This window comes from Giraffa tippelskirchi, chromosome 4 (genome assembly GCF_054371585.1).
Source record: "Giraffa tippelskirchi isolate mGirTip1 chromosome 4, T2T-mGirTip1v1.2.pri, whole genome shotgun sequence".
Taxonomy (NCBI): Eukaryota; Metazoa; Chordata; class Mammalia; order Artiodactyla; family Giraffidae; genus Giraffa; species Giraffa tippelskirchi.
In genome coordinates this window covers 37,100,042-37,121,816 of record NC_137278.1, presented here as the reverse complement: position 1 = coordinate 37,121,816, position 21,775 = coordinate 37,100,042, and the positions used below count along the sequence as shown (strand labels likewise).

At 34.6% G+C, this 21,775-nt stretch overlaps 1 protein-coding gene across 2 annotated transcripts in view; it reads left to right on the top strand.

Annotated features, from left to right (window-relative positions):
- The window catches only part of GMCL1 (germ cell-less 1, spermatogenesis associated), a 47,027-nt gene that overhangs the window by 12,412 nt on the left and 12,840 nt on the right, over nt 1-21,775 (top strand). For both annotated transcript variants that reach the window (XM_081594478.1, XM_081594477.1), the window contains 6 exons: nt 510-575; nt 2,374-2,458; nt 3,941-4,031; nt 6,741-6,878; nt 16,128-16,197; nt 20,637-20,712. In XM_081594478.1, coding sequence (XP_081450604.1) covers nt 510-575; nt 2,374-2,458; nt 3,941-4,031; nt 6,741-6,878; nt 16,128-16,197; nt 20,637-20,712 — 526 coding nt within the window. The remainder of the gene's footprint in view (nt 1-509; nt 576-2,373; nt 2,459-3,940; nt 4,032-6,740; nt 6,879-16,127; nt 16,198-20,636; nt 20,713-21,775) is intronic.

Sequence of the window (21,775 nt, the reverse complement as noted above, 5' to 3'; positions counted from 1 at the left end):
TAGTTATAAATCCAGTGTAAATGCTATGTAAATAGTTGCTGTCTTGCAACAAATTTAAGTTTTGCTTTCTGGAACATTCTGAAGTTATTATTTTTTTCTCCAATATTTTCAATTCTCGGTTGGTTGAATCCACGGATAGAGAACCCGCGGATACCGAGGGCTGACTGTATATCAGTGCAGCTACTGGCAGTGTTTTTAACTCTTGAGAATTGCAGTACCCATTTTCAAATTATAAGGAAGGTAACAGAAGTATGTAAGGCCCTTCATAAACCATTTAACACAAACTTGAAAATGAAGTTTTCTCAATTAGAAAGGCTCTTATTAATATTAAGGGAATATTTCCTTACTAACTGCTGACAAAAACAGTACTAAATTTCCAGTTGTTAAATTAAAATATTTAAGCATGTCCTAGCAAGATTAATATTCTGTTTTTACTTTAACTGTATGTCCTACTTAATAAATCATAAATATATAATGTATAATGAAATAATTCCATGTTTTAATTTCAGGTGCCTTGAATGGCTTCTAAACAATTTGATGACTCACCAGAATGTTGAACTTTTTAAAGAACTCAGGTATTTGAATTTTAAATAGCTTCATAATTATCCAAAATACTGTTCTTCATTTGTTAAAGTATGCAAGACATTTTTGTATAAAACAAAAATATATTATGAAAAAGTGTACTTAATGTATCTAAGTTTCTTTCTTTTGTTGTAAATGATACAGTGCATTTTTTGGATACAATGCATATTATGTCTACTGTTTTAATCAATTTCAATGGAAAAATTCATTGCTGCTGTAAACTATAGAAAGTCTCTAGGGTTACCTCACTTTTGCTGGACTCTTAGAGAATCTAAACATTTATTTTAAAAACCACCATCTCTTCATTATCCAGAAATTACATTTGAGAAAATTGTCTTAAACTTGTTACTAAGACTGATGAAATTAAATTCACAATTAAGGTGGTCTTTTGATTTCGTTTGCTTGTTCTTCCTTCCTCCCTTCAAGTAATTTCTGAATAACTGCTATGTGTAAAGGTACTCTGTTAAGGGCTTTGAAGGAGGCGGAGGTGATTATGTCATGGTCTCTGCTCTCTCTGAACTTATTTGTAATAATGGAGCTAACATATCTGCTATGGGTCTGAGAAATTCAGAGTGGGAATGAACTTTTAAAGGCCAGAAACTCTATAAATCACTTTCAGGATTGCAGTACCTTGACAATGGTGCTTCTGAAACAGGGGTACAAATGTCCCTGGGAGTGTATAACATTCTGATGAAAATGTACAAAACCAAAGGCTTAACATTCAGTGGCTTACTGGTTTGTCAATTTTGCTGACTTTTTGAGGGGAGAAGGATAGGGAGGAGTAGGAGAGAAGTAAACATTTTTATGTTTAAATACATCGTGGAATAGAGAGAATTCAAGTTTCTTTGGGCTTATAAATACAAAAACTAATAGAAATATTATTTTTATGGCTAGCCTTCTCCTAGATTCCTGGGTCCTTTCCTTTCTTCTGCCCTTAAGAGGTACTTTGATAGAAAGATTTGAGAAGTATTGTATTCTACCAGAGAATCATCACCTAATGATGTCAAGGCATAAACAAAGTCTTTAGAAACACTTTTTCTCTTCTATAATTCTCACTGAGCTTTTTTCAAAAGGAAAATAAATCATAGTGGTCATCTTAAAAATTCAGATGCTCTTCTGGCTTGTTGAGGGTAGGGGGGAAAGGGAAAAAAGAAAAGAGCTAGTAATATCATTTCCATTCTAAATTTACACTAACACTTATTTCTTGATATTACTCCCTTAATGTAATAAAAACTTGTTTTATGACTAAGCAATTCTCTTAAGCCTAGAGGTAAAAGGTTACTTTGAAGATGTATCTCCTTCAGTGAATTTTGACAGAAGTTTTTTTAATTGAACAAAGTGAAGTGAAGTGAAAGTCGCTCAGTCGTGTCCGACTCCGTGTGACCCCATAGACGGCAGCCCACCAGACTCCGCCGTCCCTGGGATTCTCCAGGCAAGAATGCTGGAGTGGAAGGGAAAGGCAAAAGAAAGGGAAGGCTGCCACCTTATCAGACCATGCTAAAACTTATTAGGACTTTGTTTTACCTTGATTAATCAGCAGAGCAAGCTCTTTGTTTCCTCAGCAGTGCAAGAAAAAACCTTTTGCAGCATACAGTCTGAATTATAAGTATCCTTATATTCAAATAGATTGGTTTTGTCTAAGATTCTTATCTTGGGCAAAAAGACTGACATAGTTTTTTAATTCTGTGTTTTCTTTTGATAAAAAAGACTTTTAAAAAAGTTTTCAGTTCCACCAAGGTCTTTAACTTTTGTATAAAGAGAGGCTCACTACTTCTATTTTATCTTTTCTAGTATAAATGTCATGAAACAACTCATTGGTTCATCTAACTTGTTTGTGATGCAAGTGGAGATGGATGTATATACAGCCCTTAAAAAGGTATTTCCATAGTATGATATGTGTAAAGATATCCACTCAGCATTGCTTATAATAGTGAAAAACTGAAAACAGCTAGTGTCCAGTGGTGAGAGAGTGATGATACATGCAGGAAAAGGAAATAATGCCAGAATGCTAAGTCTTCAGTCTTAGGGAATTGGTATCATGAGTAATTTTAATTGTATTCTTTATACTTTTCTCTTCTAGGAATATGTTTCTGTTTTTTCTAAGACTTTTTTTCAATAATTAACATGTTATTTACATGATCAGAAATGTTAAATATTTTATGTGGTTTTCAGAAATGTTTTCAGAATTGAGCTTTAGTTGAATTAATAACCTTATGATGAATTTTTCACACATTTTTCTAGAGAATGTTGAGATTCTTTTAAAGGTCTTTTGTACTTCAGGCATATGTCTCACTTCATCCTTTTGTAAGGTTTCAACATTTTTAGTATAATTTTGTTTTCACAACTCTGAAGAGACAAATGGGCTATTACTTTTGTTCTATAGATGGTAACACTTAGAATTCTTACGATTACTACATGGCAGACGTGAGACAGAACCTAGGTCTGTGAGTTCTAGTCTGTTGCTTTCCCCGCTGCATGATTTTGCTGTTAGCCTTTTGTCCTTAGCACCAAGTTTACATTAACATGGTCATGAAACCTGGGAATGAGTCACCTTCTGGGTGAGATTCTATTACTATTTTTCCTCAAGGAAGTTTAGTAAATGTGGTAACCTGTCATTAAAGGAAGGTAGACAGCCCATTTCTATCTCTGAGCCACTGGTAGCGTTCATTCTTTCTCATAAGTATTGATGAATGCCTACTATGTGCTAGGCACTGCTTTAAGTATGTTACCCATATTAATTCTAATGTCCTGTGAGGTTGACATATTATCATGTTCATCTTGCAAATGAAGAAATTAAAGCCCAGAGAAATTAGGTAATTTCCCTCTCTATTAATTCATGTTCTTCATTACTCTGCATAATGTCTCAATAGCAGTTAGACAATGAGAAACTCCTTTTTCTCATATTTAATTTCTTTTATAATCTCACATAGTATGTAGTGAAACTTAATTGTTAATTGAGTAAAATAAATTAGTATATTTTGTATATATTGTGTGTATATATATATATTATCTACACTCTATAATACAGTATATTTTATATGTATGTGTGTACACACACATGTAGAACATTTACCTTTTTAACACTAAAACTATAGTGCATTTGAAACCATAAATATTTTTCAGGTATTAGCTTATTCCTTATATGCTCATCTAGTTTTTATCTTTGGACCATGATTAATGCCATAATGAATTTAAAGGCTTATCATGAGCATATCATGTAATAGTTGTACTTCTTTCAATTGCTTATAAAATGTAAATTAAATTTTTTAGATACTATGTTTTAAGAAAGCAGTTTGAAAATGTGAACTCAAAATGATGAAATTTTATGGGGCTTTTTTTCTTATTTTTTTTAATCTAGTGGATGTTCCTTCAACTTGTGCCTTCTTGGAATGGATCTTTAAAACAGCTTTTGACTGAAACAGATGTCTGGTTTTCTAACAGGAGAAAAGGTGTGACTAAAATTGTTATTCAGAACTTTTTTTTTTTTAATCAAAATTTAATTAAAATTGAGCCCTGATTTATTGATAAATAGAGAATTTTAGAGCTAGAGAGGACCTTAGCAATGCTCTAACTCAACCCCTTATTTATACTGGAAAAATTTAGGCTGGATAAAAGAGATTACAGAAAAAAAAAATTTAATGGCCATCAGGATCAAAAATGTGGATAAAAATCACAGTCCTTGGTTCATGATTTTCTTAGTTCACTATTGTTTTTTACCTGTGCATAGCTACCTTTTTCTTTTTTTAAAAAAAATAATGTATTGAACCTCAATGAGCTAATCAAGTACTAGAACATTAATAATTCAGTCTGTTTATGTGCTTCTTTCCTGTTGTGTCACTTCAGCTTTCCCTAACCACTGTCTTTAATTTTGTGTTTTATTTTCCCTTGCTTTTAAAAAATAATGTTATGGCATTCTACACATGTCTTAACATGAATGCATAACATAGTGATGTGCTGGTAAGCTGGCTTTCTGAAAAAATAATCACTTATTTATAGCATTTTTTTTAAATTTTAATGATAACAAATTTTCTTAGCACGACAAATTTCAGGCTGACATGATACTACTGAATGTGGAATTGGAAAGAAATGCATGCCATCAGCTCCTGTGAGCCAGTACAAGCCAGATTCAACTTACTCCTGGACAACATATCATCCTGTTTTTTGTTATTGAACTATTTCATACTGTGGTATTGATTTTCATTTCCTTGAAAACTAAAGAGATTGAACAGCTCTTTGTGTGTTTATCAACATATGTTTCTTCTGTGAAATGTCTGGTCCGGTCTTTTTCCTATTTTAGTATTGTAATTGTCTTTTCTTACGGATTTATGGGCATTCTTTATATATTCTTGATAACCAATTCTTTGTCACAAATATGTGTTGTATTTATCTTTCAGTTTGTAGATTGTTTGTTAACTTTTTTAAAGGTGTATTGATGAATAGAGGCTCTTATATTAAAATTCAGTGTGCTCCTTTAGTCTTATTTAAATAAGTTTTCTAGAATTATGTAGTGAGATTTACTAGCTAATTATTTTTCCTTGACACTCATGAATCGAAAATGTGTAAATGACCATAGCAGTAAAATCTAACTTGATTTGCTTCAAGAATAAAACACTAAATTTCTGTCTTGAGTTATACTTTATGGAAGTTAAAGAGGGATTGAAGAAATTGTAAAGGAAAAAAGTAGAGGAGAAAATTTAAGTTAAAAAACAGAAGTAAAAGCTGGAAAAGATAAAGAAGGTAGAGAAGCTAAAAAGACAAAGAGGCTCAATAGAAACAGTAGATGTTAGGTAAATTTTGACATAAATTTATGTTCATTTGAGCTCCAATTGGAGTAAAGAACTGCAAACAGTCCATCAAGAGAGAAATTACTTTGTAGCCTAAGTGGCAGAAACTAGAATAGGGAACTGTGGTCCCCTCTGCCTTCTGGTTTTCCCACTCTAGGCTCTCTGTCCCAGCCTCAGTAGTGTAAAAGTATGTAGTTTAAAATAACTTTTCAGGGAAACATTTATTGCATAAGGCAGAATATATGTCTGATGCTCTTGTTTTTCAATGAGGACTTTAGAAGTTTATTTCAAACAGTTTTTAAATTATACAAGTGACAAATACCCAGAAAATAAGACCAGAAAGATCACTTGTAGTCCCCTTACCCACTATATTTTAGTATATTCCTCTTTTTGTTGTTTAGTCACTCAGTCATGTCCGACTCTTTTGCAACCCCATGTACTGTAGCCCACCAGGCTTTTCTGTCCATGGGATTCTACAGGCAAGAATACTGTAGTGTGTTGCCATTTGCTGCTCCAGGGGATCTTCTTGACCCAGGGATTGAGCCCACGTCTCCCTCATTTGCAGGCAAATTCTTTATTGTCTGAGCCACCAGGAAAGCCCGGGGGAAGCCCAATATTCCTCTTAGGTTATTTTAATTATTTGTCTTTTCAGATATATATATGGGTCAGGACCAAGAGAACAATAGAAATTTAGAAAGTTTTCTGCATAGTTATACTTAAGGATTGCTTCTTTTATTTCCTACCCTTAATAGCAACAAGGCTGAGTCCACTGCCGTGGGTATACCTTGTAACAGAAAACAGGCTAAGGATTATGTGCGTGTCCGTGCTTGATAGCAGCAGACCTTTCCTTCCCACTCACGAGAGCATATTGGAATGCATATTTGAATTATTTTAACAATAAATACTACCCTAGTGTTGCAGATTCACAGCTACAGTGTCTTTGTATCTTATTTTGTATTGTGTAGAATTAAGGTTTTAAGTAATGTTCATCGCTTGTAACTAAAGTGTAAATTAGAAAGATGCCAAGAAATGTTCCGGGTCCTCTATGTCTTGTGAAGACCCTTGAGTGCGGCATTTGGGCTCAAGTTCCACTGAAGTGTTCAGTCCCTGGGAAAAGGGATTCTGGAAAGATATCCTACCATCGACCATCATTCTCAAGCCTTCCTTTTCCACCTTGCTGGGCTATGTGCTGTAAGCTCCAATCCCCAGAAAGGCATCAGTTGAATTCCCAGCCCAAGGGTCTAATTAGGACCAAAGTTAATTTCCTGGGGCTTTTTTCTCAACCTCCCCAAGTTTGAATAGATAAACTAATAAATTTTGAAAAGAATGGCTATTTAGTTTAAGCTTTTTTGTTTGGTTTTATTTGTTTTGTAGATTTTGAAGGTATGACCTTCCTTGAAACTGAGCAAGGAAAACCATTTGTGTCAGTATTCAGACATTTAAGGTTACAGTATATTATCAGTGATTTGGCCTCCGCAAGAATTATTGAACAAGATTCTCTAGTACCTTCAGGTAAGAACATGATAAAATTGTGATTTTAAGTAAAATCTTTCTGACTGTAATAGTAATATATATCATAGAAAAATAATAATGAAGAAAATAGAAGTTATCCTTAATTCCAGTAAGGATTTTTATACCAAGCAGAATCATACCATGTAGATAATTTTGTGTGTTCACATTATATATTGTGAGTATCTTCCCGTATCTTTAAATACTCTTCAGAACATTTAAGTAGCTGTATAGTATTCTGTAATGTGGGTGTTCTTTAATTTGCTTAACCAGTACACTATTTTGGACTAGACATTGACTTTCAAAGTGTTATTTAGAGGTCAACTTCTTTTTCTATTAATACTCCTTAAATTTGCTGTTTTCTGTTTTCTTTTTCGTATCCGAGTCTTAAACTTTATGTCAAAACAAATGTAATATCTTTGCTAGTTATAATTTAAAACTTGTGAAACAATTACTGCTTTAATTTTCTAAGTTAAGTGTCTAGTGCTTGTGTAGGATTAAATTTAGTACTATATTCACATTTAAGAAATAGAAAGTAGCATTTGAAGATTTACTTGTAAATTTGTATAGATTTGTCTGAAAATTATAATTTTTTGACACCTTAGTTTTTAACATAATTGTGTTTATAGATTTAAATTGTTATTGAAATCTGTACATTTATTTATAAAGTATTCAATGGAAAACAAACTGAGAGTTAACATTTCTGGCAGTTAAAGTAATTCATTTTTTAATAAAATCACTGTAGGCAGGTTATAGACAGTGCTTTTTTGTTAATTTTGTATAATTCATTTGTATATTATATTTGTGTGGGCTGTGGATCTGAGATTTGTTTGTTTGCTCAGTCACCATTTCATTTGAAGATCATGTTCCCCTTTAGTATAGCAGCTTTATAATAGTTTTAGTATATATTATACACCAGACACTAGCAGTGTGTGACGTTAGATGCCAGGGCTTATTACATACTCCCACTCTAATCATACTTCTTTTAAGGCTTTCTCTAATGAATTTTTAAAGAGTTTAAAAAATAAAGTCTGTTCTAAAGTAGTTTAATTTAGGTGTGTCTGTGATGCAAGGGGATAAGCTTTGTATTTTTGGAATGTAAGATGGGCATAAATATTTCTAGACTGAAATATTTTGCTTTAATATAAAATTGAAAAGAATTTATATCCCAAATTTCTGACCAGATTTCATCCATGATTTTTTCTGACTTAAAATTACAATAGAGGGCACTTTTTTTCATTTTAAAATATAAATGGACAAATAGTTTTTCCTGTATATCTGAATAAATTATCATTTCAAAAGCAGGGTATAAATAAAATTAAATCCCATGCTGTTTGTGAGAGGGCAAAAAGTGGCCACATAGTTCACATCTTCAAGATACATTGGTATATGCTCTCAATAGGAATGTATCCTAGATTTGAAATAAGTAAAAATAGTTTCAATTATTTAGCTAAAATTCACTGATCATTTTTCAGAAATAGTGCCAAATGTGTTAACGTTATTCAGAGTTACATGTTCAGTAATCTGGGGAATTTTAATATATACATTTTTTGTCATCTTTAGGTCAGAACTAAATTCAAATGGAAATTAAAAGAAAAAAATTAAAATTTTAATAGAAATATGCTAATTCCAAATTAAATCCAGACTTCGTGTAGAAACATTGTAGTATTTTAGGATTTAACTGTGTTGAGCACAGTTGAATTCCATTATTTCATAGAGTTAGATTTGTTGTGTTCAGTCGTTCAGTTGTGTTTGACTCTTTGTGACAACATGGACTGTAGCACACCAGGATTCCCTTTGCTTCACCATCTCCTGGAGTTTATTCAAATTCATGTCCATTGAGTTGGTGATGCTATCTAACCATCTCATCCTCTGCCACCCCTTTCTCCTTTTGCCTTCAGTCTTTCCCAGCATCAGGATCTTCCAGTGAGTAGACTCCTTGCATCAGGTGGCCAAAGTATTGCAGCTTCAGCTTCAGCATCAGTCCTTCTAATGAGTATTCAGAGTTGATTTCCTTTAGGACTGACTGGTTTGATCTCCATCCAGTCCAAGGGACTCTCAGGAGTCTTTTCCAGTACCACAATTCGAAAGCATCAGTTCTTTGGTGCTCAGCCTTTTTTGTGGTCCCTCTCTCATGAATTAGATTTACCTTAGGTGAGGTCATTAAGTCTGTTTTGTTCTATACTCTCATTGTCATGCTTCCCTCCCTGTTGATACCTCTGACTTATCTTGTTACCATCTCTCCCAGACCTTTCTCTTTATATCCTCTCCTGTATTCCCTACATTTTATTTAGCTCTCAGAAGAGAGTATTTTCCCTCTGTGGAGGACTTTCTCTCAACACATCCTGTTAATAAAGGGTTAGGAGGCCAGATAGTCATCGGCCCAGCCACCTCAGTGCCCTTTCTAAATCCTTGTTGCGTGTGATCCAGCTCATACTCTCTTCTTTCTCTTCTGACCCCTAGTCTTTCTTTCACATTCATTTAAGACCTGGACACTTGATTTCTGTCTGCTTCTCCATCCTTCTTCGGTAATGTAATGTGTCCATATTATCGTTACATTTACTAGCCTCCTAATAATTTGACCTTAACTCCTGTAACATTTATCTGCTGATCATTAAGCACTTGCCGCATACATTTGAATCTTCCTGTAACCCGAAATTTCTCAGCATCAGAAATCCAGTAGTGTGCAGGCTATAAATAACCTTCTAGATGGTTCATAGTCTCATTCCTCTTACACTGTTATTTGATTTCCAGTCCATTTTAAACTCTGTTTTCTGCCAGTCTTTCAAGTCTCCTGCTTTTTTCTTCCTTTCAGACCTGGATTTCATGTTAGATCATCTGAACCGCTCTCTCTCACAGTTGCCTTCAACTTTTTGTCCTACTTTACAAAATTCTAAAACTAAATTAAACCTTCTTTGTTCTTAATACCCTCTACTTTGTGCTGAGTACTGCTCCAGAACATTCTATAACTTTTGTATTGGTGCCGCTGCAAACTCATATTTCATTACTAAGCTTGGACCTTGCGACTCCTTGTATCACTTTTACTTGGTCACTTTTTTTAATTTGCTTCAGCGGTTGTTTATCAAACCTCTGCCCCTCTGTTCAAGCTTCCTCTCCAGTCACCTCACTATCAGTGGTTGGTGGTGGTTTAGTCGCTAAGTCATGTCCAACTCTTGCGATCCTGTGGACTATAACCTGCCAGGCTCCTCTGTCCATGGGATTTTCCAGGCAAACATACTGGAGTGGGTTGCCATTTCCTTCTCCAGGGGATCTTACCAACCCAGGAATTGAACCTGGGTCTCCTGCATTGCAGGCAGATTCTTTACTGACTGAGTTACAAGGGGAAGCCCATGGGAACTCTATTGTTTTTTATATAAATTCAAGATAATCAGGCAAAGATTTATTCAGATTTCTAGTCTTACTCACCTCTCCTTCCTGTCCTGTCCCAGAGGTTGAGGTGCTCCCTTCCTATTCAGGCCAACTTCCTACTGTGTTTATTATCCTATAATTTTATGCTATCATTTAATAATCTATATCTTAGCCCCTCCTGTTCTCCCTCAGCTTATAAATATGGTCAAACCTCTTATTAAAAAAGCAAAACAAATTCCCCCACTCCCGTCTGGACCCTGAGTCCCCTTCATGGTAACTATTCCTCTGCCTTAAAATCACCTGCTGCAGAGTAGTCTATAGTTGCTGTCTCCATCTTCTTACCTTTCAGACTTTTATCAACCCACTACAATCTGTCTTTTGACCCCACTATTTTACTGAAACTTTTCTAGCAAAAGTTAGGATTGTCCTGTTTTTAAAATCTAGTGATGTTAGTCCTATTTTAACTTCTCTAGCATTTTCTGTCATGGTTTGTTAGTTTTTTTCTTTCAATTCTATTCAGTACTAACTTAGTTTAGAAATACTATACTCTTCTGATTCTTTCCCTGTCTCTCTGACCATTCATTCTCTTTTATAAGCTTCTCTTACTCTGCCCACCTCTTAACCTCCTAAGGGTGCCCTTGGCCCATTGATCTTTTCATTCTACATAGTGTCCCCATATGATTTCCTTCATTCTGATGATTTATTGAAAGAATACAGTTCTGACCTCGTCCCTGAGTTTCATGCTTAGATATCCAACTCATAGCTTGCCATCTATAAATTGCTTCAGTTCATCTATTCAAAAGAATACTTAATCTTTCCCCTCCAGTCCTAGTCCCTGCATTCTTTTTTCTTCCTATATTCGCTTATCAATCATCAACATTAACAACTTGCCCAGCCTCACAAAAATGGCAGAATCCTGGAAGTCATCCCATTCCTCCTCAAACTCTTTTCTTCCACATCCATTCACCATGTCCTGTATATTTTTTTCTTAGATAATTCTCAAACCTCTTTTTTTTTTTTACCCGCTACCACTTCCTTGTTAAGGCATCATTATCTCTTGCTAGGTTACTGTAGTACAAAATGTATCTTTGGCCCTCTTGGGCCATATGTTTTTCATCTTTTTCTCTTAGGTGCTTGATAGGTAGTAGGCACTCAGTTTGTGTGAACCGAAATTGTGTCCTAAAACGTACTAACTTACATATGGCCTAATACTGCATTTACTCTATCAAGTAAGTTTAGATTGTAATTCCTAACCTAAGAACTATAAAGGGGAGAAGAAAAAGTAAATGTGTAAATTCTTCAGTGTCCCAGTAATATGCCAGATTATGCATTTAATGTCTATTATGTAACATAATCTTTGAAATTATCAAGGTAATTGTTCCTGTTTTATACATTAAGTACTACTATCCTGTCACACAGCTAGTTAGAAGCAGAGCTCAAATGCCACCCCAAGTCTCTCCTGTTCTAAAGGCCCCCCCCCATTTTTAAACTGCATCGTGTGTGTGTGTGTGTGTGTGTGTGTGTGTGTGTGTGTGTGTGTGTGTTAGTCGCTTAGCCTAAGTAAGTGTGTGTTGGACTCTTTGTGACCTCGTGGACTATAACCTGTCAGGCTCTTCGGTCCATGGAATTCTCCAGGCAAGAATACTGGAGTGGGTTGCCTTTCCTTCTGCAGATCTTCCTGACCCAGGTATCGAACCCAGGTCTCCTCCATTGCAGGCAGATTCTTAACCATCTGAGCTATAGGGAAGTCCCCAACTGCAACTTGACTGGTTACTTAAAAGAATTCCACTATGTTTAATCTCTTTAAAATTGCATATCCAATTGTATAAACTAGCAAGCAGTAATTTTGAATCAACCATTCTTTCAAGTATGTTTAGTTTGGCTTTTGATAACAAAGTAGTGAAATAGATTTATTTCCTTACAGGTATCCTTGTAACTTTTTAATGTCAGGAATTACTGTTGTGGGTAAAATGGGGAAACTTTTAATATTTTTGTAAGTTAGGTAGAGATGATAATTGTTAAAGTATGAATTTTATGAAAATAAGTTGCTTAAAATGAAAAGTATAATACAGAAATTCATATAATTAGTTTTATTGAAAAATACTGTACTCAGTAAGTTAAATTGTCATCTTTTGAAACTAGATTTTTAGGTTATTATACACGAAGATCTTTGAGCTGAACTACTCCATTTTTATACTAATATGCCTAGATTCTCTGTACAAGATATTCTTACTTATCCAGATAGGAATTTTTATTATGTAGACTTTTTACTTCACCTTCATGATCTAATTCTGACAATGTGCTTCATATAACAGTTCAACCTATAGGCTGTTTTTTGCTATAAGCTTTACTGGTTGTGAGTAGATTTTTGTATGTTGTGTATACCTGAATATCAGTTCAGCTCAGTCACTCAGTTGAGTTTGACTCTTTGCAACCCTGTGGACTGCAGCACACTAGGTTTCCTTGTCCATCACCAACTCCCAGAGCCTACTCATGTCCATCGCATTGGTGATGCCATCCAACCATCTCATCCTCTGTTGTCCCCTTCTCCTCCCACCTTCCATCTTTCCCAGCATCAGGGTCTTTTCAAATGAGTTGGTTCTTCGCATCAGGTGGCCAAAGTATTGGAGTTTCAGCTTCAGCATCAGTCCTTCCATATTCATTCAGGACTGATTGAATATTCATTCAGGACTTGTTTCCTTTAGAATGGACTGGTTGGATCTTCTTGCTGTCCACAGGACTCTCAAGAGTCTCAAGAATCTCTTCTCCAACACCACAGTTCAAAAGCATCAATTTTTCTGTGCTCAGCTTTCTTTATAGTCCAACTCTCACATCCATACATGACTACTGAAAAAACCATAGCTTTGACTGGACAGACCTTTGTTGGCAAAGTAATGTCTCTACTTTTTAATATGCTGTCTAAGTTGGTCATAGCTTTTTTCCCAAGGATCAAGCGTCTTTTAATTTCATGGCTGCAGTCACCATCTACAGTGATTTTGGAGCCCAAAAAAATAGTCTGTCACTGTTTCCATTGTTTCCCCACCTGTTTGCCATGAAGTGATGGGACTGGATGCCATGATCTTAGTTTTCTGAATGTTGAGCTTTAAACCAACTTTTTCACTCTCCTCTTTCACTTTCATCAAGAGGCTCTTTAGTTCTTCTTTGCTTTCTGCCATAAGGGTGGTGTCATCTGCATATCGGAGGTTATTGATATTTCTCCTGGCAATCTTGATTCCAGCTTGTGCTTCATCCAGCCCAGCATTTCGCATGATGTACTCTGCATATAAGTTAAATAAGCAGGGTGACAACATACAGCCTTGATGTACTCCTTTTCTGATTTGGAACCAGTGCTCATTGTTGCTTCTTGACCTGCATACAGATTTCTCAGGAAGTACCTGAATATACACTTTTTCATTTAAACAATAAAATACTAGGTAAGCTAAGGGTGTATCTTATCTTACTGTTTGTTTTTTAAAGTTTTGTAAATCTAAGACATTTAGATTTTCAAATAGTTTGCTCTTGGAGACCCCTTTCCCCATATCCTTTGTATAAGACAAGAGAAATTATCTAAATAAATTCATTCTGACTTACTTTTTCTATTAGAAAAGTACTGTGTTTACATTTAAGATTATCAATTACATCTGCAACTGCTGATTCACAGTGCTATCCAGTGCCACCTTGATGTGCCCATTTTGAGTTTGTTTTGGATTTTGGTCCAATAAAGTTTAAAATAAGTGGTTGGGCTTGTTTTCACTGAGTGGAAGTTTCTTGAAGGCACTTTTTCAGAATCTTTCCACTGAACACTAACTCTGCCAAAAAGGATTCTGACAAACTCTACCTTTTGGAGATATGTCTGCATATACTCATATTAAAAGCTCTACATATCCCATCTGAGGTGGCGGCCGGCTCCCTGCTCTCCAGCTCCGTGTAGCCTCTGTCCCCGCTTCCCTTTTCCCTCGTGCCCCGTCTGGCCTGAGCGCTCGCCCGCCTGTCCTCCGCCTCCTCCTCGGGGCAGCCGCAGCCCCAGACCCCTAGAGCTCTGAGCCTTCTCTGGGTCTCCGTCCGCGCCCGGCCCCGCCATGAATGAGGAGTACGACGTGATCGTGCTGGGCACAGGCCTGACGGACAGCATGAAGATGCCATTACCATAAAGAACTTGGATTCAGGGCGTGAGCCCAGTTTGGATGAATGACCCTGCCTGAGATTGCCTGAGATTGCTGTGTGCATCTCATTAGTGCATGCATGCATTCATTCATTCACTTATGCACATTGAGTACCTGACATGCTCTCAGCCAAGAAAGTAAAAGATAAACAAGGCATAATGGAAAAAATAAATAAACGAAAACAAACAAACAAAAAAAGCTCTACATAAAGGAAATTGTTTCACTTTTCATCCCATGTTTTTTAGTCGTGCTTTTTTCAAAGACTTCTCCGTATGTACCAGCTGTCAGCACTGCATTTGAACGAGTGGTTCTGTTCACTTATTTGAGGCTGATGCTAATGGATGAACTACCAGTGACTGAAAAGATTTCTAGTTTGACTTTTTACTTTTAGATTAAGGCAAGAAAAGAGGGACAAAAATATGTACACACTTTTTAACTTGTTAAAAATGCTTTTAGGAAATTCCATGGCACAACCAAAAAAAAAGCTTTTTAGTTTTAAAGGAGATTATTCAAAGTTGTTGAAACTAAGTTTTAAATCATTTTCATGGGCTATAGCTTATATGATATTTGTGAATGTGAATGTATAACCTTTTCATTCCATTTTTATAACTGAATCATGAAAAGCCATATTCTATCTCTAGATCAGTGAATTTCAAACTATAGGCATAACCTGTAGTGAGTTGAGACATAAAAAATCCAAATACATTGCAAGTAGGATTGAATATGTTTGTAGATATACTGAGTCACATAAACTTTGCTGTTAGTCTTTACCTACTAAAGATGAATTGTTTGTCACCTAGATATTTAGCAGTTATTCTTTATAATACTAACAATATTATTTTGAGGAAAGAAACACTCAAAAGTATATTTATGGAGGACTTTAAGGAAGGACACTAATAAATCAGTGCAAATCATCTGGATACCTTTATTAGGTAGAGAATTATGAAGTGAAAATCCAGATTTTAATTGCACTAGGGTTTTCCCTCTGCCTTTTGGTAGAGATAGAGAAATCACTTAACTTAAAAATTAGAAAAACTGTCCTTTTAGTTGGAAATAAATAAGAACAAAAAAATAAATATGATGCTAAGCCAGTTCTACTTAGGTTTTTAGTCAGTCCATGTTTTTATGTAAAATAATTAAAATTTCAGCTTCCAAAGTCTCATTTTGTAGAAAAATTAATATGCTTATTACTGAAGGAAAACATCTATTATATTGTGTTTACAGTAATTTTAATAATTATCTAAACCTAGTGTGTCAGAATTATTTATTGAGCATGCTTGATTCATCTAATAATTTAGAAATGGTTTACTTCTCATTATTTAGTTGCTTTTAGATAATTCAGTACAGGAACATTCCATTGTTCAGTTTTCTATTAAAGCTTTTGTAAACACTGAAAATAATACTTTTGGTATGTTTCTCACATGAAAATTAGTATAAGCTATGAAAAGAAAACCATTAAATATAAGAATATACTTTTAACTAAAGATTTAAATATATGTGATTAAAGTAGAGTCTGTCCTAAGGTGAAAGAAGATAACACTTACCACTTTAAAGATCATAAGGCCATATGTTGTAGCATATTTGTAAAATATAAATTACCAGCTTTACTTATTGCCATTTTAAATTTGAATTTTAAGATGGTAAAAATTTTATCAACATCTTAAAATTTTAAATCTTTTGTTTTTCCATATTTCTTATTATATTTGTTTTTACATTTTAGAATGGCTATCTTCTGTGTATAAACAGCAGTGGCTGGCTATGCTCCGAGCAGAACAAGACAGTGAGGTGGGGTAAGTATAGTGTATCGTGTGTGTGTGTGTTAGTCAGTCAGTCGTGTCTGACTCCTTGTGACACTATGGACTGTAGCCTGCCAGGCTCCTCTGTCCATGGAATTCTCCAGGCAAGAATACTGGAGTGGGTGGCCATTCCCTTCTCCAGGGGATCTTCCTGACCCAGAGATGGAACTCACATTGCATGCAGATTCTTTACCGTCTGAGCCACCAGGGAAGCCCCCATGGTACATCATAGCATTGTTTATTTAAAAAAAAAAATTTTCTTTTTATACTGAATTTAGTTGATTTTACAATATTGTGTTAGTTTTAGGTGTACATCAAAAAGATTCAGTTATATATATATTTTCAGATTACTTTCCATCATAATCTATTACAAGATGTTGAATATAGTTCCCTGGGCTCTACAGTAAATCCTTGTTGCTTATCTCTTGTATGTATAGTTGTATCTGTTAATCTCACACTCGTAATTTATCCCTTCCCCCCCATCCTTTCCCCTTTGGTAACCATAAGTTTGTTTTCTATGCCTGTGAATCTGATTCTGTTTTATAAGTAAGTTTGTTGGGTATTTTTATATAGATTCATTTTTATTATTTTTTAGATTCCACATATAGGTGATATCATATGATAATTTGTCTTTGTCTGACTTACTTCACATAGTACAATATTCTCTAGATCCATCCATGTTTCTGCAGATGGCATTATTTCATTCTTTTTATGGCTGAGTAATATTCCACTTTATATATTTGTGTGTGTGTACACCTCTCTCTAAGACAGTCATCTATTGATAGGCACTTGGGTTACTTGGATGTCTCAGCTGCTGTAAACAGTGCTAGAGTGCATGTGTCCTTTTGAATTAGAGTTTTCATCATTTGGGGATATATGCCTGGGAATGGCATTGCTGGATCATATATATGGTGGCTGTAATCTAGTTTTTTAAGGAACCTCCGCACCGTTTTTTCATAGCAGCTGCACCACTTTGCATTCCCACTAACAGTGTAGGAAAATTCCCTTTTCTCCATACCCTCTCCAGATTTATTATTTGTAGACTTTTTAATGAATGGCCATTCTGACTGGTATGAGAATATACCTCATTGTAGTTTTGATTTGTATTTCTCTAATAATTAGCGATGTTGAGCATCTTTTCACGTGCCCACTGGCCATCTGTATTTCTTCCTTAGAGAATTGTCTATTTAGGTCTTCTGCCCACTTTTTGATTGGGTTGTTCATTTTCTTTTTGAGTTGTATGAGCTGTTTGTATGTATTGGATATTAACATTCCTTGAAAGTCACATCATTTGAAAGTATTTTTTCCCATTCAGTCGGTTCTCTTTTCATTTTGTTTATGGTTTCCTTTGTTGTGCAAAAGCTTTTAACTTTGATTAGGTCCCGTTTGTTCATTTTTGCTTTCATTTCTTTTGCCATGGGAGACTGATCTAAAAAAATATTGCTTGGGTTATATTTGAGAATGGTTTCCCTATTCTTTTCTAGGAGTTTTATGCTATCATGTCTTTATACTTAGGTATATAAACTTTTTTTTTTTTTTTTGGTATATAGCGTGAGGAAGTGTTCATATTTCATTGATTTACATGTAACTGTCCAGCTTTCCCAGCACCACTTGTTGAAGAGACTGTCTTTTCCCCTTTGTATATTACTGCCTCCATTAGTGTAGATTAATTGATGATAGGTGTGTGGGTTTTGCTATGAATTTTTAAATGGACTCATTATTTTGAAAAAACAGTAACAGTATTAAAATCAAGAGCTGTTAGAGAAAAGATCATGTAATCAACTTTTATTCTTATATTTCTTTAACTGTCAATATTACAAATATTTATCTTCCTGGTCAATCAGTATTATGGGGTATTTGCATTGTCATTTGTTTTATTAGTAAAATAGAGTAATTTTTGTGCTTTGTCTCAGTGTTATGGTTTTCTTTTAACCTAATTGAAATGTTACTTGGAATAATGCTTTCATAAAGCATGATCTCCATATATATGTATAGGTAAAGCTGATTTTCTTATTTGTGGTAATATTGTCAAATTTTCACTAATGTCATAGGTTTTTTGAAGACTTGAGTCTAAGGTGAGTTAACTCATCTAGATATAGGTGCCTTCGTCAAAAGCACATGACCCCTCTACAAAATATTTCTGTACTGTCTTCATTTTAAGAGGAAGCATATTATCTGTTCTTTCAGTGTGTAGTGCTCTGCAGTTCACAGAAGTACTTCCACATTTATTGTTTGATCTTTATACTAGCTCCTTGGTATAGGCAATATGAAGAGACATTCCACCTATAAGTTTATAGAGGGGCTTTACATTTAATTTTTTTCCTGCACCAGACTCTTTTATTTTTGTATGCCAGAAAACATACTAAAATAATAGCCTAGTGTGTTTATATCTAAACAGTGAGTATGTGAAAGGGTTCTATAAACTCATGATAATGATTACAAGATTGTTATCCAGGGTTCTTAGTTTCTATTTACTTATAATTTATATCTCATCTTTTCCCAGATATATTCACAGCATACTTACTTTGCAGAAATATAGTAAGATAGTTGAAATAGAAATAAGAAAAATCCCTCCAAAAAATGAAAGAAAATTATTTACTGGAATTCAGATGTGAAGAATTTTGTAATGTATGAAATATTTTATAAACCATCCTACCTACTTCTTTTGTATATTCAGTTTTTATATGATGGATGTTCTTTTTTTTTTTCAAGATTTTTCTCATGTATACCCTTTTTGAGTTTATAATATAGAGTCTTACCTAAGAGTCTGAGCTAGAATAAGTGGTTTTCTTGCCCTCAGAAGTATATGACTGTATTGCCCCTAATGAAGCACTCTACTCCACACCTGCTGAGCATCTTCTTGCTGTACTGCAGGGCCAGTAAAATGAGAAAGACAGTGTACTCCCTGGACTCTAGGTTATAATCTAGTAAAGTCTCCCTCCAGGATTCTTCTCTTCTAAACTCTTTTCCACATTGCCAACAGGATTATCTTCCTAAGTAGAAATATAATTTCACCTCCCTGCTTAAAAAGGACCAGGGACATTTGAGGTTAGTTAGGGACTATTGCTTCATGTGTGCTAAATCTGTGTCAATATTTTTTGAAAGTTCTTATCTTTGAGAAGTACATACTGAACTATTTACAGATTAAAGGATATCGTATCTGGAGGATCAGCCTCAGAAATAGTCAGTTGGGAGGAGTGTGGGGAGAAGTGGGTTGAGAGTAAAACTAAAACAAAATTACTGAACCTAGATGGTAAAAATAATTTGGCTCATTATGCTGTTTACTTTTACAGGTTTTAAATTTTTCATAAGAAAAAATTTTAAAGTAACAGAAAAAATACATGGGAACTCTCTCATCTTAAAACTCATATTAGTGTAGCAGTGGCGGCCCTTCAGCAGTCGGTCCCAGATGCCTTTTGCTTCATCTCTCATGCTCATTTTAGGTTCTGCCTTCACTACATTCCTCAGACTTTGGTATCCTTTCATTCTCTCGTCGTTTTCTACCTACTGTTCCTTCTGCCTGGAATGGCCTTCTTCTGCATAGAGGTCATCCCTGACCTCTACCTCAAGAAACTCCCTCTCAGGCACAAATAATACTTCCTCCATGATGATCCCACTCTAATCCCAGGCAGTAAACCTGTGCCTTCTTTATGCTCTTAACATTAGTTCTCTCCACATTATTATATTATTACTTAAGTCTAGCTCTCTACTAGACTGGGCTCTTGGATGTCAAGGGCATGTTTTATTTTATTTACATTTAATTAAATTTTATTTGTTGTATTTGTTTCAGTATATTTATGAGACGATGATAGCCCCAGTATCTTGGTACTTAATAAATGCTGTATATGAATGAATATATTATATTACTTTTATCATTTGGAATTCTAAGCTAGTAATAATGTCATTTTATTATTTCATACTGAAATAACACTGTTTCTCTTAGTTGATTATGGTTTTTAAAGGGCCAAGTTAAGATTAATTGATAAAATTCTACACCAGTTTTCTTTTAAATGCTGAACTTGGTTTTTCTACTCTTAAAAAATGGGTTGTGTGTGAAACAATAATAATAGATGATACTAAGTTGTATCTTATATAATAGATTTTAATATATTTTACTTAATAGTTAGACTTTTAAGTATTTTTCTTTCTTAGTAAGCAGAATTTCTCATAGATTTCCCCCACCTCTTCTCTGGTTTTACTGTGCTCTTGTAAATGTGTTCTAGAAGTCAAGGCAATAAGTGAAACACTAAAGATTTAAAATTTTTTTATTTAGCAAAGGTAATGGGCTAGATTTAATCCCTGCATTTTGATCTTTATCTATACCACAAAATTTTGAATCTAGTAGCAATTTTTTCCTGTTGATTTGCACTCATATTTTTCAATTATTAGTTGCTTATTTTCTATGAGATTTCATGTTTTATGTATATTTCTAGGCCTCAAGAAATTAATAAAGAAGAACTAGAGGGAAATAGCATGAGGTGTGGTAGAAAGCTTGCCAAAGATGGTGAAGTAAGTATGGGTTATAACTCAATTGTATAGTCTTATACAAATTGTTATACTGTTAGTGCAAAATATGCTTTCAGTAATGATACATGTTACAACTCAGAAGAGCATTTTTTGTGTTTTAGTTTCTGTAGCATGATCTCCTGGGCAAGGAGTTACATGCTCAGTGGTGACTGATTTGTCAGCCTTTCATGAGACTGTTGAACTTCTGGAGTCTAGATAAGAGATACAAGAAGATCCCTCAGTAATCCAGAAATTAAGATCAATAAGTTTATCTTATTAATATCTTAATATCTTTAATGAGAGCCGTTACATAGTCTTAAGAGTGATTCTATTTTACAGTTACAAACCTAGATCAAAGACATTCAAACCTTTTGATTTGATTGCCATCCACATTAAGAATTGTTTTTCATTACCACCCAGTACAAATGCTTATAAAGGAAACAAAAGTATCACAAAACAGTGCTTACAGCTGCTGTGTCCCAAGCTTTGTTTCTACTTAATTTATTTTTAAAAACTGAGTGTGACTCATTAAATTGATTTTACAGCCATTAAGGAGACATGAACTACATTTTTTAAAAAACTCTACCCTAATCGTAATTTTTATCTTTAAAAAAAAAATCAGCCTAATTTTTTGTTTGTTTTTCTTTTTTTATTATTATTATTATTTTTTAACTTTTTATTTCTATGTGTTCCCCATCCTGAACCCCCCTTCCACCTCCCTCCCCATCCCATCCCTCAGGGGCATCCCAGTGCACCAGCCCTGAGCACCCTGTCTCATGCATTGAACCTGGACTGGCAATCTACATTATCATATGTGAAATAGATCGCCAGCCTAATTTAGATAACCATTTGGTTATTTTTCTCCCAGATTTTCCCTCATTTTAACTTTTAATTTTTGAAAGATTTATTATTTTATGTTTGTGTTAACAGTTGTGATAAATGATCAGAACATGAATAAGAAATAGCATCTTCTTTATTCCTTAGTCATCCTAGTTGCCGCTCCCAGACCTTGTTCCACCCTCATCATAATTGAATGATATCTCCTTTGACAAGCATACTTCTTCAC